At 38.0% G+C, this 19,062-nt stretch overlaps 1 protein-coding gene across 3 annotated transcripts in view; it reads right to left on the bottom strand.

The window, feature by feature from the left end:
• Positions 1-19,062, bottom strand: part of KDM6A (lysine demethylase 6A) — a 239,234-nt gene that overhangs the window by 73,179 nt on the left and 146,993 nt on the right. For all 3 annotated transcript variants that reach the window (XR_016444037.1, XM_090061774.1, XM_090061761.1), the window contains exons 7-8: positions 15,132-15,186; positions 8,200-8,234 (exon numbers count right to left, since the gene is read on the bottom strand). Coding sequence is in view for 2 of the 3 variants with exons in the window: in XM_090061774.1 (XP_089917900.1) it covers positions 8,200-8,234; positions 15,132-15,186 (90 nt within the window). In the remaining variant the exon portion in view is untranslated. The remainder of the gene's footprint in view (positions 1-8,199; positions 8,235-15,131; positions 15,187-19,062) is intronic.

Consider the following 19,062-nt stretch of genomic DNA (forward strand, 5'->3'; position numbering starts at 1 on the left):
GCAGCACACTTATAAGATGGGGAACTCCCTTCTTGAGAGCACAGAGGCAGAAAGGGATCTTGGAGTCATTACCGACTCCAAGATGAACATGGCCCGACAAGGCGAGGTCACAGTTGGCAGGGCTAACCACACCTTGTCGTGCATCCACAGGTGCATCTTAAGTAGGGCCAAGGAGGTGATTCTCCCCCTCTAGCGACACTGGTCAGGCCACAGCTGAAGTATTGTGTCCAGTTCTGTGTGCCCCACTTCAGGAGGGATGTGGACAACACTGAGAGGGTCCAGAGGAGGGCCACCCACATGATCCGGGGACAACAGGGCAGACCCTATAATAAGACACTGCGGGACCTGAATCTGTTCAGCCTTCACAAGAGAAGGCTGAGGGGAGACCTGGTGACTGTCTATAAACTCACTGGGGGGGACCAGAAGGGTTTGGGAGAGACCTCATTTCCCCTAGCGTCCCTTGTCGTAACAAGGAATAACGGCCACAAGTTGTTGGAGAGGAGGTTTAGATTAGACAGCCGTAAGAACAACTTTACAGTTAGGGTGGCTAGGATCTGGAACCAGCTTCCAAGGGAAGTGGTGCTGGCTCCTACCCTGAGGGTCTTTAAGAAGAGGCTTGATGCCTACCTGACTGGGCAGGGGGGTCAGACTTGAAGAGCTACAAGGTCCCTTCCAACCCTACTTCTATGATTCTATGGGCAGTACAGTTAAGGACCATCAGAAAGAATGCATCATCAGGAACGAATGAAATTTTAGCAGAGATAAAAGTGTTTAATATATATAAGTATGTATTTTTGTTCTATTTTTGGAAAGAAACTTGTTGACATATTATAAGCATCTTACAGTGATAAGAAATCACTTTCTGTCCCAACTATAACTGGATGTTAAAAATTGACTGCTAAAGTTAACACTCCAAAATTTGAAGAACCAGACCCTTATACCCAACACCTAAGAGAACTGGCTTAAGTAGCTGTTTACTCACTGATATTATAAACCTTAGATTGCTAGGTAAATTCCAGAGAACAAGAAAGCTAGAATGCTAATAACTGAAAAGTATAATCCAGATGATTGTGGGCAAAATCATGAAAGACTTACATGGGATCTAAACAATGTAGAATTAAAGGCAAGTAGCATAGTTAATGCCAATTCAACAAGTTTTCATGGTAATTGTACCTTAACAGACAAACAGTATCTTTTTGAATGAGATTATAAACTTGCTTGACAAAAGCTAACTACTAATATAACCAGCTTCTGATTAAAGAGTCAGCACAAAGCAAATTCTATATACCACTTCCAGTGGATTAAAAATTAACTGACACAGCTGAAAAAGTAACTCTTAAAAAGGAAATCATTCAATGGGGACACTTCCAGTGAGGTTCTTTAAGGATGTGTTCTTGACCCAGTGCTATTCATTACTTTTCTCAATTATCTGGAAGAAAGCAAAAGTCACTGCTGGTGATTTCGAAGTTGACAAAACATGCTAGAATGATAAAAGATTAGAACAGGTCTAGGTGTATAGAACAAATGTGGATTAAGTGGTAAACTGGATTAATTTCAAGAATATTTTCAATATACGTAAATGCAAAGTTAAATGTCCTTGAACCAATAGCATGCGTCACATGCACAGAAAAGCAGCGACTGAGAAAATGAATTATGGGTCACTATAAATAAGTAACTGAATTAGAGTGTATGGTACAGTGGAGTATCTAAGAGAGCAAATGCAGTTCTCTTGGCTGTATGAACAAGGAATATTTAGTAGAAAGGTGTTATGACTACTGCCATATAGCATTAAAGAGATCAGTGTAACTGTGTTTTGAGTCCCACACTTTGAAATGGATGCCAACAAACCTAAAAGGCTTTATAAAGATTTACAAGAAGTGTTTGAATTATGGAAACATGTCTTTACAGCAGGAGACTAAAGAAGCTCAATCAAATTAACTTATCACGTATAAAATTAGCATACAATTTGGTTGCCTCTAGGCATGTACTACTAAAAAGTATAGTACCTAAATAGAAAAACTGACAGTAGACACTGTAGACCAGGGGCTGTCTTTGAAAGCTGTTGCCATGGGACAGGGAAACAGTCCCAGGGCAGCAGGAGTGAGAACAGCATACCCTATCTCTCCTCATCTTCTCCCTTCCATGGGTGATCAGGGGCTGTCTTTGACAGTCGCTACTGCAGGAATGAGATGTAGATCCTGGTTAGTGATGACGTAAGTCCTTCTCCAACCCCATTGCATTCTTTGCTGCTGTTGCCTCCAGCTAATGTGCATGGCAGCATGTGCTGGAGGCAGCCTTTCTGCTTAGGGGGTGAGGAAGAACAAAAGAATAGCAACTTTGAGGGAACTTGATATCACTCTAGCCAGGGGGTCATGCACATCCCTACAGCACTTTAATCTTTGTAAAGCTTCAGCATTTGGTAGCACTACAAATGCATACTGGTCTATGACCTCAGTCTAACAGATAAAGACAACAAACAAGACCCATTGAAAGGAAACTGAAGCTAAACACATTCAGAGTGGAAATAAGCCCCCATTTTTTAAACAGAAAGGATAACCAGTGAAAAAACTTACCAAAGAATATGTTCAGGGTACACAATTACTTGAAGTCCTTAGATCAACTTTGGACTATTTTTCTAAAACAGGGGTGTACAAACCTGCGGGTTTGATGCAGCCTTCAGAGCCATACATCTGGCCTGTGGGACTCCCCACAGGTTGGAAAATTTGGCAATAGGAGAGTGACCCTCCCTCATTTCCAAATTCCCTACCATGTGATTGGGTCAGAAGTGGGCCACCACTCCCCCCATGCTGGGCCAGGTTGGGGCATTTCCCCTTCATCCCCTGCAGGGCCAGAACCAAGCCACGCCCCTTTGGCCCATGCATCCAGATGGCGCCTTGTCGCACCCATCCTAGGTGCCAGTTTGTGGCCATGAACACACTGGGCACTGCTGGGCAAAAAGGTTGGGCACCACTGTTCTAAAAGATATTTTCTAGCTCAAACAGAACCTGAACCAGAATCAATTGATTATACACTATAGCCTGAATTATGCAGTTTAATCCTGAAGATTTTCTTAGTTCCTTGCTGATATATCAGCCTCAGGCTCTTGTGGGTCTCAACAACTGAATTCTGAACCAAATAGTCTCCTGCTTAATCTCTCAGATCCCCAGCACACATTACATTTATGGTGTGATTAATGCATTAATAGCACCATAAATAGTAACTGTGATACATGTTCAGCTGATTTATAGTGCCAAACTAGCCACAAAGTTATTCTGCAAATAATGTAGAACATCTTTATGACTTGTCCGTATGGCACCATAAATTGACCGTGTAAAACCCCATGCTGATGCTGACAATCAGCTATCAGTCTTGGCATGGGGGTCATTATTGGGACCAGGACAGTCCTGGTTCCAATGCCAAAATGTTGCTGCCAGGTGAGAAGTTTGCAGGTTGCCTGGTGGGGGGAGCTGAATGGTTTAGCCACTGGCAAACTATCAAACTCTGAACCTGGCAACCTTTAAAATACCAAGATGTAGCTTTTTAGATGTCCCAGGGTAAAGGGGCCAACAATTAGCTGGTAATGAGACTTGGCCCACTAGCCTGGTGTCTCGAACCCACCTGAGACCATTAGGTCCACTCTATCAGGCTATTGTCAGACATGCCCCAACAGCCCCAGGTCTGGAACCTGCAGGGGTGTCAGGGAGGGGAGGAAGGGGATGGGGAGAAACTGAGCACAACACTGTCTGAAAGAAAGCCACCCCCAGCCTGATCTGCAGTGGCACAATGGGATCAGAAGAATTGTGTGTCAGACCCCAAACATCGATTCTGGCATGGCAGGAGACACGATGTTTGGGATATGGTATAAAATTCCTCTGATCCCAATCCTGCCATTGTTTGAATGTCTGCCAGGGAGCACAGTCACATATCTTTCACCATTACATTACTAATAACCCAGGGCAGCATTTATTCAAGTAGATAAACAATAAAAATAATATTTCATTAGTAACATTAATAAACACTTCAAAATAACTCTGGTAGAGGTACTACTATAGAATCAGGAATCTTGTCACTACTTTTATATCTGCTGCCTTGAAGAACTTATAACTAGTATTTGAAAAGTACTTGGCTTAAGTCGCAATTGGTAAAAATCAGCAATATTCAGAGATTTCAATGGGGCTTTCTATAGCTATATTTTTAACATTGCACGTAGGTAAATTTGCTATATCTAGTAGTCATTTAAGAACATAAATATCAAGCAATGAACAAAGGACTGGCTGTATAATAGGATATCTGTTCTGGAGAGAAGAGCATATGGAATTTTATTGACAGTGAACTTACTAATGAAATTGCTTAACTTTAGTTTCTGTGACTCATATTTGACAGTACCTTACTCTTCAAATATTCCATTAACATCAATAAAACCAATCCAAGCAGCATTCCATTTAACAGAAGTGAAACCAGCTTAGATTGGCTTGTCTTTTCTTTCTAACAGAAGCATTTAGTATGCATTGCCTAGTATTTGTTAAATAAATAAAAGTATTTTTCCACAAAATACACCTGTCTTCTGCAAACAGGATTCCAAACACTAAGTGTACCATTGTACACTTACTGAAACACACTGCAGCTAGTCTCTTCCTTGATATTCATTTAGTATGCATTTCAATTATTCTATATGACTGTACTTTGAAATAGAATTTGTTGTACAAAGAAACTTTAAGTTCAAATATTTGTAACTTGTTATAAATACAATAAAATATAACCTTTTTATTTATAAGTAAAATTATGTCTTTAAATTTAAAATTAAGATTCTTAAATTTAAGGCAACACTATTACCTAAAGTCATCATGTATAAAGATGCTAAAATTAGTTCTATTTCTCAGTCACAATATAATAATCACCAACATTTCTAGAAATATAATATATGCATCTATAGAATTTACATAAAATGCTGTACCAATATACATAGATACTTGCTGTATTTTTTAAACAAAATTTTCATTCTAGTTTTTGGCCTACAACATTTTTCATCAAGCCTGTAACTTTGCATATATGCATTATTCAATGGCATTTACTATAAATATTTAAAAAGTCATGCATGATTTTTCTCAATATTAATTAAACTGAAATAGAATGATCCACACAACAAAGTCTATTACATTCCAATTCTGTTTTTTTCCCCCAAGATGAAGCCAAGCGAGTCATGGTTTGATGGCAGAGGCGTATAAATATCTCACAGAACTGGTCTTCCACGACAGGGCTGTCCAACTTTGCTGAAGGCAGGGACTACAGGTGGCACTGGTGTGAGGCCCATGTGCTGCATGGGGGACAGAACCATCCCTTCTGCAGAAGCCCCTGAACTATGCAGGTTGCACTAACAGCATGTGGACCCTCTGCCTCCTATGTGGTCATTCCTGCACAGGCTCTCCCAGCAGTAGGCAACACCCCCAGCCACACAGGCTATGCAGACAGTGTACATATCTCTTGGTCCTCTCCCTATCACATGGAGAAGGGGAAGTGGGGGAACAACTACCAGGAGCCATGGGTCTCATGCGGCCCAAAGACCACCAAGTGAACATCTCCGTTTTAGAAAAATAAAATTAATACTTCCCATTTCCCACTATAGCAATTCTTTTGCAGTTAATGCCAGCACAATGTAGGTTTACATGCCCAATAAACAATTATCAAGGAAGGACTGAAGTACAGTAGGTTGTACAGTATTTATAGAAAAGAACCATCTTTTCTGCAGTATTAAGCTTCCCACAAAATGAATTCAATGATTTGATTAGGAGGAAATTAATAAACTACTTCTAAAGGAAAACTGAACCTCAATCTCATGGTGCCAACAACATTTTTTTACTCGAATTAAAAGTGAAAAACTAATTTATTAAAACTGAAAAATGTTAACACCCAATCTGTTTTCCCCAACTATACTGTTGTTTTTTGGTGGGGGGGGTTTGAAAAGAAGGAAAAAAAAGTGAAAAAAAATCAGTGAAATAACATTTCATGTTTACATTTATTTTCATGTTTAAGTTTTATTTCCTTCTTGACTTATTTATTTCTTGGTCATGTGTATTAACTTTCAATAGTATAGTACAGGGGTAGGCAACGTTTTTTGGTTGAAGTGGCAAAAAACACCACAATGCCTACCTTGGAAGGTGCCGAAGTGCTGGCATGCCAGAAAAACAAAATGACGGCAGGGGGTACATGGCGGGATGCCCTGCTTGTGCCCCTTGCCCCACACCCAAAGCCCCTGTCTCCAGCCCAGGCTCTGTGGCTGTCAGCAGCCTGGCTCTGGGTAGCTGCTGGAGCCCAGTCTGTTCCCAGCAGGGCTTGCAGCATCCCAGCTGCCTGCTGGGAGCAGCCCGGACTCCCGGCTGGCAGCAGCTACCCAGAGCTGGGTCCAGCTGCAGCTGGAAGGCTGCAAGCAGCTATGCTGGGCTCCAGAGCCCCAGCATCAGCTCTGTACAGGTGTGTGCAGGCGTGCCTCAGAGCAGGCAGTAGGGGAGAGGCCAGCAGTCACTGCCAGCATGAAGCTGATGCCAGAGCTGCGGAGTCCGGCACAGCTGTTTGCAGTCTGACCGCTGCAGCTGCCCAGAGCCCAGGCTGACCGTTACAAACAGCTGTGCCGGGCTCCCGAGCCCAGTCACCAGCTCTGTGCTGGGAACAAGGGAGAGACCAGGGTTGCACTGCCTCAGGCCCCTCCCCTCTGGATGCAGATTTGCTCTTCATCAAGAAACCCTGAATGAATCTGCTGATATGATCAACAGAAAGATCAGTACTAGCTTCAGATATATGGACAGGAAGAATAAATCCAGAAAATAGTAGCATTTTTTCTTTCTTGTTTTCTTCTCTCTCTCTGCCAAAAATGGTGCAGAACTGATGAAAGGACCCTTCTGGCCTATTGGACACTTCAAATTCTCTCAGTATCCAAGTTGGGAGATATTTTAAAACCAGACAATTGGTCTTGCTGAAGACAACTGGTTCCAACTCCATATCTTTCTTGTTAGCTCTTAGCTCTTACTTGTGTTGAACCAAATTCCTATAAACCCCATTAGAAAATTCAGTTTAGATGGAGCCCTGGTTAAATATCCTTTACAGTTATTTGAGGCAACTGTTATGACAATGTGAGATTTCCGAATGTTATTTCATTCTAGCAGATTACAAAAACCAAAGTGTGCTGAGGATGCTTTCTTAAAAAATGTGTTTGAAGTTCTCTTTTCAGAACTTTCTACAGTATTCTGAACTGCATGATGAGCACACTAAAATGTCACCAGGGTGATTTTCTTTCAACAATATGCAAAATAAAATATTTATTTATTCTAAAAAAAAAGTAAATTGTAAACCTTAATTGGCCTGCATAAAGTAAAGCCAAATTACACTTTTCCCATCAATAACTGAATTCATTTTATAAAATCATTTTTTTCGAACTAAAGCAAGCCATAATATACTCATTATTTATTTATTTTGGTTTGCTTTGTCAGATCTTTTACCTGGTTATTTTAAATATATACTGCTATAAACACAATAAAGCATGTAAACTGTAAATTGCATAATTGGTTTTTCACTCTAATTACACCAAACTTTGAAATACAGTTCAATAGTTACTCATGCCACATTTATATGCATCATAAAATTGTAATTTTAATTGACAAGTTTTCTGCAACTTATCAAGAATCCACCTACTAAACTGAATTTGATCCTGCACTGATAATACAGCCCTCACAATCCACAGATGGTTACAAAGAACTTTTTATCTTATAATACAATCATTTGCAGATTTCTTTAAATTTGTGTGTTATATGATGCCTCAATGGCCACCTGGCAATGGTTTCAGGAACTACTGTATTGTCAGTTACTTTAGACCTCTGAAAAGCTGTAGCCAAAAGTTCAAGATCAGTTATATTTAATGCCTTAAACATGATTGGCCAACATATCCTAATATAATTATGGTAAGAAAAAGATTATGAAATTTACCTGATCTTCTGAGATTACATTTGCAGTATTTTGAACTTGCCATGGCAAGTTACTTTTCTTAATGGGTTCATCTTTTATAATTGAGGGATCAATTATGTTAATTTCACACTGTTTAAAGTTAGCTAGTTTTTATTCACAGGTGTTGTGATCAATTGAATTTCATACCGATTACACAGAATAGTTGCAAGTGGAATGCATTTTATAAAAAAACAGCTTAAAACTTACCTGGATTTCATATAAGTGGGCAATGTGAAACTGAACTGTAAAAGTGAGAAAGTAAAACTATTACAAGAAGCAAACACTGAGTAGAAGCAAAACAGCTTAAAGACATAAGAAAAAGCAAAACCATCAAATCTATACAAACTAAACCAAGATGCACTAACACTCTAAACTATAAATATGTGAATCGAAAATTTGTATATTGGTATTTTATGTTTATTCCAAAATAAAATTATATCGCGATTTCAAACCTGACAACAGCCCTGATTGACTAGGGATGTGCAATCCAATAAATGATGTTACATTTACAGGCAAATATTACAGAAATGAAGACTAGAAGGCGCAACTGAGAGCACAAGTACGTACAAATCTTACTAAAATTACATCAAATTTAACAAAAACAAATGCATTTATCTGCAGTCTTGTGAACCTATGATACCCAGCAGATCCCCATCTCTCCCTGGTTCAACAGATGAAAAAATCTGAGTCATTATATCTTAATATATAAAAATGCTATTCGTCTTGGGTAAACTAATATTTCTAGCTTTCCACAGAGGTTCAGAATCAGTTATTTCAGGTCGCAAAACTGGTCCCTTTCTGGATAGGTCAAAATGATTTCAGAATTCAATGAATTCATGGCAAGGAATTCCAATATGCTTAAATATATAGTATCTATCCCAATTATGACACTGTACATATTCAGAACATTTCATTTTTTTATACTTATTCTATGCATGTATTAGTAAGTAGTTTTATGATTAGTGAATTTTCACATACATTTATCAGGGAATATTTTCACATAAGGGAAAAAACAGCCAGTATATATCATTTCCCAGCCTCTACAGCCAGTGAGAAAACACATGTTGTGTCTAAGTTAAAGTGTATAGTAAGACATATTATAAGGGAATTCATACAAATCAGTTTTCTGATATTTTCAAAGATTCTTAAAAACTAGTGTCAATGGTTCACATTGTCGCTAAACACATAAACCTTGAGTGTGGTATAATTCTTTAAATTCATGTAATAAAAATCAGTCATAAAATTTAACTGGAAGGACCACTATAATGCCTTACTGCCTGCTTCCTGAAGGAGAAATAATTTCAAATAAAAAAAAAAATCACATTTAATATTGTTTTAATCATTAAAAATATCATACATGAACTTATCAAAACAGCTGAAGTTTTCTACCATGCCATATTCGGAATCTCATTTAATTTTATTTAAACCTAAAAAGCAAGACTCAGTGTTACACTAGAGATTAGCACAAAACTGCTGAATACACTGATCATTTAAATCAGATTTACATCAGTAGAACAATACAAAACAGTCAAAGTATATTGGTGTACTTCTCCTTTAAGTAATAACTGGCTCATCAGTTTAAAGTAGGGTGCTCAACCTCTGGCCCGTTCCCTGGCCCACAGGCCAGATCTAGCTTGTGGCGCCATGTTACTGCCAGAAATTTGGCAGTGGGGGACCAGTGGCACCACTTCCATGCTGCTAAATTTCCAGAGCCCCGGGGAGCTCTGTGCCCCAAGCCCTGGATTAGGTGCCTGATCCTAGTAGTGGGGATGAGGCTGAGTCTCAGAACCCAATCCTAGCATACAGGGGCAGTTTCCAGGCCTGTGTGAAGGCTAGGAAGGGGGAGGGTCCAAGACCCAATCCAGGGTGTAGGGCTGGAGGAGGCATTGCCAAGCCCAAAGGGCCCACTCCTGGTGCATGGGACAAGGAAGGGATGGTGCCAGGGCCCAATTCTGGTGTGTGGGGCTGTGTCTGGCCCATGGACCAGTCCCACACCAAATATCTGGCCTGCAGGGCCAAAATGTTGAGCATCACTAGTTTAGAGGGCTCTGTAGTTACTAGTGCTATGTAAAAAGACCACCTGGGGGTGTTAGGTTCCCAAGTCTCAATACGTCTTATCACAACCAATTTAAAATGCTCTAAAACCATTGCTTCTGGTCTTAAGACCATACATGTATTTATTGGAAAATGCTTATAAGTAAGAGATTTTTTAAAAAAACATACATTTCCATTGAAAACACCAAGAGAACTTCAATTATAGTATAATGAATCCATGAGTTTATTTCTAGGAAGATGTTAAATATGCTGCTCCTGAAAAGTGGTCTGCAAATGATGATATTTTGACCTGTAACACTTTTTCTTTCTGATTCATAAAGACAGCATGAATGATTTTGTAAAAATCATAAGCCTCTTGTTCTGCCCCCAGCCTCCTCCCCATACCTTTTTTAAAGAGCACAAGTATAGTACCATATTGGGTCAGACCAATGGTCCATCTAGCCTAGTACCCTAGTGGCAAAAGTGGAGGCTATATAGAGAGCATTGAACCACATACTCTACAGTGATCCATTCCCTATTCAATACCCTCCCTGGCAGGCACCGTTTACTGGTTTAGAATTGCCAGTGGAAACATCTCCAACCATTCTATTCAATAGCCATTAATAGATCATGTATGAATTTATCTAGTCCCTCTTTGAACTTGGCTATGCTATCTGCCTTTTTAAATTGCAGCACAAATCAGTGTCAAGCCTGGTATTTTCTAGTTTTGCTGAAAGAATTATTTGGTAGTCTCTAAGACATGTATGGTAAGAATTAGATCTATAATGTTAAGATAAAATACTATAAAAGTTCAGAGTTTATTCTAGAGAAGACATTGTCTTTATACTGATTGAATTCAAACCTAGGTTCCTCTAACAGCATATGCTGTTAGGTTTCTCTAACAGCATATATATACACAGAGACTACAATCACTGAAATCACCTTGCAATAGTGTGAAGCATTATTTAGCTGAAGGATGCATCTGTTAATGTGATAGAATTGAACTTTAGAGTGTTCCGAAACTTCCTCCAGAGTGGATCCACGTGCCTGCTCTACAAGATAATTTAGTGGTTATTGAGCTTTATCTACTCAGAAATGTACTAGATTTTGATAGAATATGTCCTGGTTGATTGTCTTTCTCTACTGTATCCTTGAACAGCTTCTTTCCCCTGTACTGAGGATTGTTAACTTCACCAGTAAGTGATTTTTCTGAATTTTCTTTATGTTTTCAGTTTACCATCTCTCTCTTTCTGTCCCAAGCCTATTCTCCTTAAGAAGTGACACCATTATGGGTGGAAAGGTGGTCAATTTCCTGCAACAAGTGAAATTTAGGAGCAATCTTCACTATGAAATCTTTTGCCATTCAGACAACAGTTCTGGATTCTGTGCAATATTCAACACTGTAACTTGAACAATAAGAGTTCTAAATTAAGAAACAGTCATAAATGTAGTGTTCTAGATGCTAATTTAGTACACGAATATGGTAAAAGCTAATGAGTAGGCTCAGAAGGTTCCACAAATGTAGACAGCGTGCCACATTTAAAATCAATAAGGACATCACAAATCTTTAGAGGTCTTAGTAACTCACATGCCTGAGGAAACTGATTAGATTCCTTTGCCTTGCAAGTTTATTAGGAGTCTCTCTGGTGAAAAAATTCTAAATTGTAAATTATGCTAGTATTATACAGATAATTTTCCAGACGCTGGTGAGACAATCTATTCTATGATTGGAACTGACTTTGCAGTATGTGTATCACTCTTTAACCTGGTCCATCCCACCCTGAAGCCCCTATATGTAATTATATACTAAAGTCTAGGTCTAGTCTAGATTATATCCTAAAATCCCCTCCCTGCCCCCCACCCAACTGCCTTGCTTTATTACAGCCATGTTACAAAATGCTGTGTGTAAATCCAACTCTTCAACATATAAACCAGTCTAGTTTAGCTAATGTATGTGTGTCCAGAGTTCTTGAAATGTACATCAATTCATCTATTACTATAGTCCCCTTCAGTGCGTAGGGGATATGCTTGTGTTTAAATGTTTTTTGATGAGAACAGGCTAGAATTCATCCCAAAGTGCTCTTTGACAGTAAATTCCATACATAATATTCTCTCAAAATTATCAGGGAAGAAGCCAAAAGAGTTGAAATCTTACTTCTCTCATATCTCTCTAGAAATGGGCTAACATATTAAGCAAAAATCTATGTTTCATATGGATCACTCTGAAAAGATGAACTCTGAATCATACTGTTCTAACACCAAGCCAAACACAAACGAGAAAGTTTACCTAAGTCTAATCACTTATATTTTTCCATTATTTTCGCAAATTAAAGTAAGTGGAAAGGTTTTCAGAGTTGCCTCAAATTTTACTTCTCTGAATCTTTCAGTAAAAGAAATCTTTTATTACTGTTTCCTTCACCAGTAAAGCAGCACCTCATTGCATTTTAAGAATAAGAATATTATAAAGTTTATCCTTAGAATCTAATCAAATGTAATTTGTTTGTTAATCTCCTCCTCTTTATGGATAGTTTTATATGGCTTACATTACATTTTTAATCCATGTAGGAAGAATATAATAAAATACCTCCGACTTGATTGCGGGGGGGGAGTATGTCTATGTATACATAATAGTGAATCTCTCGGCTTAATTTTGTTAATAATATTCAACTTCATAATGTTTTTTCAGGGACACTAACAGAATGGGAGGTGATTGCACTTAGATATTTTGGTGCCTAAAAAGTGGGCCAAATCTCACCCTGCCTGAATAATAGAGGGAGATGTGCTCAGAACTGAAATATCAGAGCCTCTGGTAAAATGGGAGTCTTTCTGATGTGGCTACCCTGGCAGGATAGTTGGAACAGTTAAGGAAGGGATGAAAGAGATTCTTGTGACTGTACTTCAGACATAGGGTCAGAAGCAGCATAGAGACTTCTTGACTGAATGAAAGCTTGGCATGAAGTTCATTTCAATTCCTAACTTTTGGGGCTTCCTGACTTAATACTACTGAAGAAAGATGGACTCATACTACAGCATACCAGTGAAAATTAATATTAAAGGTGTTGGGAATACTGAAAAAGTTCACAAAATAGGTCGGAAATAATACAAAAATACAGTGAGATATCCTACTGCTTGTAAAAAAATAAGAACCGACTCAGGTTAGAATTCTCCAGTTGTCTGCAGCTGGCACTGAAAAGGGGCATACAACTTTGAAGATGACTTTCTGGCATAGGTAGCTGCTTCAAGGACAAAAAAGACACTTGTTTTCATTTTTGCTCAAATTCCATACACAGGCTGTAGGAGAAAGCTACAGATAGTTTCATTAAACTCTAGTTAAATTTTCTCTTGCATCTGTAACAGAATTTGCAAATTCAATCCATTTTCAAATGGAAAAGTCCATGAAGAAATGTAAATAGGCTCCTGAATTACTTCAGTTCTCTGAGGAAAGCCATGTGAAAGACAACTGAACTTTAAATTAGGTGCAGCACAAAATACCCTAAAAAGTAACTGAATAAACTTCCTTAACCGAATAGATTTTCTTTGATTTGAAACAATTACCTGATTTCTAAGAATATACACACATACTTAACTTTAACCTTATGTTTACTCTCATTCATTTCAATGGGACAATGTACATGCCTAAATATCTGCAGGAACTGGTCCACAATATATGTTGTATATGGTAGCTCATAGCAGAGAAAATAGAGAGAAAGAGAATTCCAAGTTCTGGGACAGGCTACAGCTAGACCTGGACAGGTTACAGGGGTGGATGGATGGATGAGAACAGGATGGGTTTCAATACTGACAAGTGCAAGGTGCTGCACCTGGGGAAGAAGAACCAGCAGCATAGCTACAGGCTGGGGAACTCCCTTCTTGTCAGTGCAGAGGCAGAAAAGGATCTTGGAGTCATTGTTGGTTCCAAGATGAACATGGGCTGCCAACGTGAGGCCGCGGTCAGTAGGGCTAACTGCACCTTGTCATGCATCCACAGATGTATCACGAGCAGGCCCAAGGAGGTGATTCTCCCCCTCTACACAACATTGGTCAGGCCACAGTTGGAGTACTGCATCCAGTTCTAGGCGCGGCACTTCAAGAGGGATGTGGACGGCATCGAGAGGGTCCAAAGGAGGGCTACTCGCATGATCAGGAAGCAGCAAGATAGACCCTACGAGGAGAGACTGAGGGACCTGAACCTGTTCAGCCTCCACAGGAGTAGGCTGAGAAGGGTTCTGGTGGCCATCTATGAACTTACTAAGGAGGACCAGCTAGGAACAGGAGAAACTCTGTTCGCCTGAGCACTACCAGGTGTAACTAGGAGTAACGGCCATAAGTTGATTGAGAGTAGGTTCAGGCTGGACATCCGGAAGCACTACTTCACAGCCAGGGCGGCTAGGATCTAGAACCAACTTCCAAGGGAAGTGGTGCTTGCTCCTACCATGGGGGGTCTTCAGAAGGAGGCTAGATAATCACCTTGCCAGAGTCTTTTGACCCCAGCATCCTTCCCTGCCCATGGCAGGGGGTCAGACTTGATGATCTGCTCAGGTCCCTTCTCACCCTACCAACTGAGACATTTAACAAAACGTAACCAAAATTTCATCTTGCCAAATAATGAAAAATTCTTTTCTTATTTAAATATCATTTAAGTTTTATATGATATTCTGGATATATATTATCATGTTGAAATAATTTTAAAAAATGATCAGGTTTGGAAGCTTTTCTTTTAAAAGAAGTCATAAGTTCAGTACTGTAATAACAAACATTGAAATCCATCTTTATATCTAGCATTTTCAACCAATGAGGAGACGAGTCCCTCCTAATTCTTGCATTCAACTAAGATGCAATAATTCAACAACTGTATTAAACACATCTATACTTGACAGAGACTGCTCCCAGTAGCTCCTTTCACAGTAATTTGCATAGTCTGGGTAACCATGGCTACCGGCACAAAACTGTATTACCCGAGTTAAAAATTTTGTGAAGAAAATGCCTAAAATACTAACTATCTATAAGATATTGCCATTTTAAAAGAGTTTTATTAAAAATGTTTTAAGGCTGGAAATTGATATTTTTCTGTATATGCAATAATATACATGAATCAAAATACTTACTTTCAGCATTGGACAAAGTGCAGGGATTGCAGTCAATCAAAGCTAACTGAAAATGCTGAAAAAAAGAATAATTATTGTTTCTCAAGTAGAAAATATTTAAAATGTAAGCAAATTATTTTAACGTTCATATCTAAAAACAAAATTTACATGGGGCATAAAGGTTCAGTGACAACTAATTTGTACTCAGTTTCAAAATTTCTGCTTAAGTTTGTTTCATGAGAAGGAAATAAACTAGTCTGACAAAACAAATAATACTTCTAACAGAACTTTAAAATACTTATCTTAAGGAAAATCAGGAAAGATTCTATACAATAAAGATTTTGTCATCCAAAAAGGTCAAGATTTGAAGGTCAAATTTTCTAGTTCTATGCAGATAAACATGTAAGCCATTAATTAGTATGCATTTAATTGATATGCAAGGTTACTTTTCAGTTAGTACGATACTGGTATACAATAGAAAAGAAGTTTTGTTCATCAAAAAATAGCAAAATCTTAAAAATAAATAACTTGACAAAACTTCACAGCTACCTACTAATCAATTGTTTCTTTGTCCAGTTTTCATTTTAAAAGTTGTCCTGACATCATGATTTGGAGGGTTTATGTATTTATTTATTTGTGCTCCCTTCAGGAAGCTGAGTGAAGATTTCACTTCTAAAAATCTATAAACATTTAACTAATTCATTCTTCCAGTGAGAAGGTTATAGAGCCACAGCAATAAAGTTTGGGCAGCAATAAAGTTTGTCTGCCCAAAAGTCTAGACATGACCAATCATTTTATAGGTGTCCCACTAATTCAACAAGCAACATTAAGGGAACCAAAGAGTAACCAAATGCATCAAAATGGATGGAATATACAGAGAAAACTAAGTGTCAATCAATGTATCATCAACAAAGTTTCTATTTATATTAGAGTTTGCATTAATATTCATACTTCACTGGATAAAGCAGAGCAAATACTAGTACCAAATGATTATCAAATAATTCTGATAAAGCCACTGTTACCTGGATTACAAATCAAACATTCTAATAAAAAATTAGGAACTGGCAAAACCTAAATTTTGAATGATTTATAATTCATATTACAAAGACTACATTTTATCTGGTTAACATACAAGTAAGAAAATCTATCTTCTGGCATCTGGAAGACCAAAGAGGAAACAGAAATAGTAATTACTGATGTAGAAAAAAAATTAAAATTCCCAAGGAACTGATGCACTCACCCTTTTTTCAATATTGCCATAATCAAAGCTACTATATATGGCACAACCTTTATCCTCAACTTCCTCTTTCTATAGAGTTTGCCTCTCAATGATGTTTATTACAACAGTGGGCAAGGAGTACAACTGGGCTTTTATTTAGAATTTCCTTAAACACATCAAATCAAACAACTGAGACACTAACCAACCAAGATAAATGATGAAGACTAATGCCACACCTTCCATAACAAGGACACTAAGACATACATTAACTGAGCTGACATCCTTAATTGCATCCCAGCAACTTAGAGTTTCCAAAAACAATGACAACCTAATTACAAATCCAAATGTATTAAGTCAGCACCATAAATATTTTAAATCAATTACCTAAGAGAAGGTCTAGAAAACAATAAGCACGCATACAACTTCCAAAATGAAGTGAAAAATCTTAAAGCAACACAATGTCAGTTTATTTCTTTGACTTGCTGTTTTTTCTAGAGATCAGCACTGATAGAGAACTTAACAATTTCCTCTTGCTTGCATTGCAATTCAGGTTGTCTGCCTCAGACACCCTTTAGTCTGTTACCATAGCAATACTAAGGCAAGTTAAAAATGACTGAATAATCAAAAGGTCTACTTTACATTTTTTTCTGACAGAAAAGGATGTACAGACCTGTATATTTAGGCCCGTGCAATGGACTAATAGATATAAAAGGTTGAAAATTCATTCTGAACTCGCCCTGTCATTAGCTATTAATGTTAAAGGTGAAACAGAAAGGTAGATTTGCTTTCACCTAGTAATGCTATTATATAAAATAAACAGATCCAAAATGAAAAGCTTGACACGCATTTGGTAGCTTTTCCGAATGACTATTACAGTGAGATCAAGTGAGAGAAAATATATCATTGCATAAGAAGAAATATCCATTTTAGCATTTAAATCTGCCAGTATTCAACAGCATACAGTGAACTAGCAAAGATATTTTCACCCAATACACCTAAAAGAGTCACCAAAAATCGTAAAAATAACACGTTACCTGCTTCCTCACAATTTCAAATTCCACAACATTATGGTAAATATTCCAAAATGCTACACATTTCTAACCATACCATTCAGCAAGCCACAAAGTGAGACTACAAATAATCCAGAGTATGCATATTGGCACTACAGAAAACAGAGCATTTTGAACAAAACAACTATTGCAAAGGTGCATACAGAAAACCAACAATCTTTCAAGCACACACATAGACACAAACCTATACCTCTAGTTAGGTTAGAATAAACAACACAGCTTCTTTTCATGCATTCAAAAAAGGCAAAATAACATATAATAAAACTCATTAACCAAAATCAGATCCCACTAGTTCCTATCACCTGTACCAAAAATGAAAAAACCCACAAAACACAAATGTTAATAACCGACTCCTATTTCTGCAACAAACAGAAGCAGCTAGCAAACATCTGCACCTCTCACAAATATTGCGGTACTGAAGCTGGCTACTGCTGTGTGAAATAGTTATTATGCAGGAGAGGCCGCTGCAGTTCAGAGACGACATACAATAAAAGGCAGACAGCAGTCTATAGAAATTCAAATCCTGAGTAAGAGGATTTACCTAGAAGGCACTGTTCTGAATGTTAAAAAGTAGCTGTGTCTCTTCAAGAGCTGCAGTTGAAGTCATGATACAACTTGATTTGTAGCAATTTATAATAGCACAATTACCGCAAGACTATTTTGTCTCCTTTAGAGTCCTTGACTTGCCTATGTGACTGGGGTAACTATTCTGGATATAACCTTTCTAAGGCATTAAAGCACACACTGCTCACATGTGAACATAATTACTGAATATATTATTGTGTCTGGTGTAAAAAGGAAGTAACTTGTCATTGAATTACATAATTTAATGAATCTACTTACTATTTGAAAATCAAGAATATTATACAAATACATACTCAAATAATATATTACATGTACACAATCAGATTATTTTAATATACTTGACTTGTATAACCTTTAAAATTAAAATAAGCAACTAAATGGATGTCTGTGGTTATAGTACATTAAAAAATAATCACCAAATATAAAAGGCAATTTTTTCAAACTTAAAGTATTTAATCTTTTGTTTTTAAATAGTGATTTAAAATATTTTCTCTCTAGGGTGATATAATAAAATTTTCCTGATGGACAGTTCTACATTTATTTAGCAAAGGAAGCAAACCATCATTTGAAGCCTGACAATTCTGACATGGAACTTACCACAGGGGAAAGCTTGATCACAACTCAGTACAATTCTGTAAGAGGCAGCCTTTTCTGACTATATGACCTAGGTGTGATGAGTACGTTCTTTAGAGCTATATTTGTTCAGATAACTAGGACACAGAAAGCCTTGCGTAATCGAAGTGTTGGCAGACAGCCATGGCTCCATTTGCCAGGCATGTTGGGGGGGGGATCTTGGAGAGGACGTGCAGCACGTGCTGCCAAATCAACTCATTACTCTGCTCTCCAGGGTCCTTCAAAATTGGAATCAATTCATCTTCTAAGCAAAGGGGCTTGTGAGGCATAAACAGTGTTTCTTTCACCTTACCCTGCACAATCCAAACAGGAGAAATCAGCTACACGAATAGGACAAAAAAAAGTGCTAAAGACAGAATCAACAACGGTCATATATTTACATAAACTGAATAAGGCCAGTCTGTTCAGGAGAATCTCTTGTTCTGAACTACTATGGCTGCAAAAT

The sequence above is a fragment of the Crocodylus siamensis genome, chromosome 1 (assembly GCF_052110815.1).
Source record: "Crocodylus siamensis isolate JL-2025a chromosome 1, ASM5211081v1, whole genome shotgun sequence".
Taxonomy (NCBI): domain Eukaryota; kingdom Metazoa; phylum Chordata; order Crocodylia; family Crocodylidae; genus Crocodylus; species Crocodylus siamensis.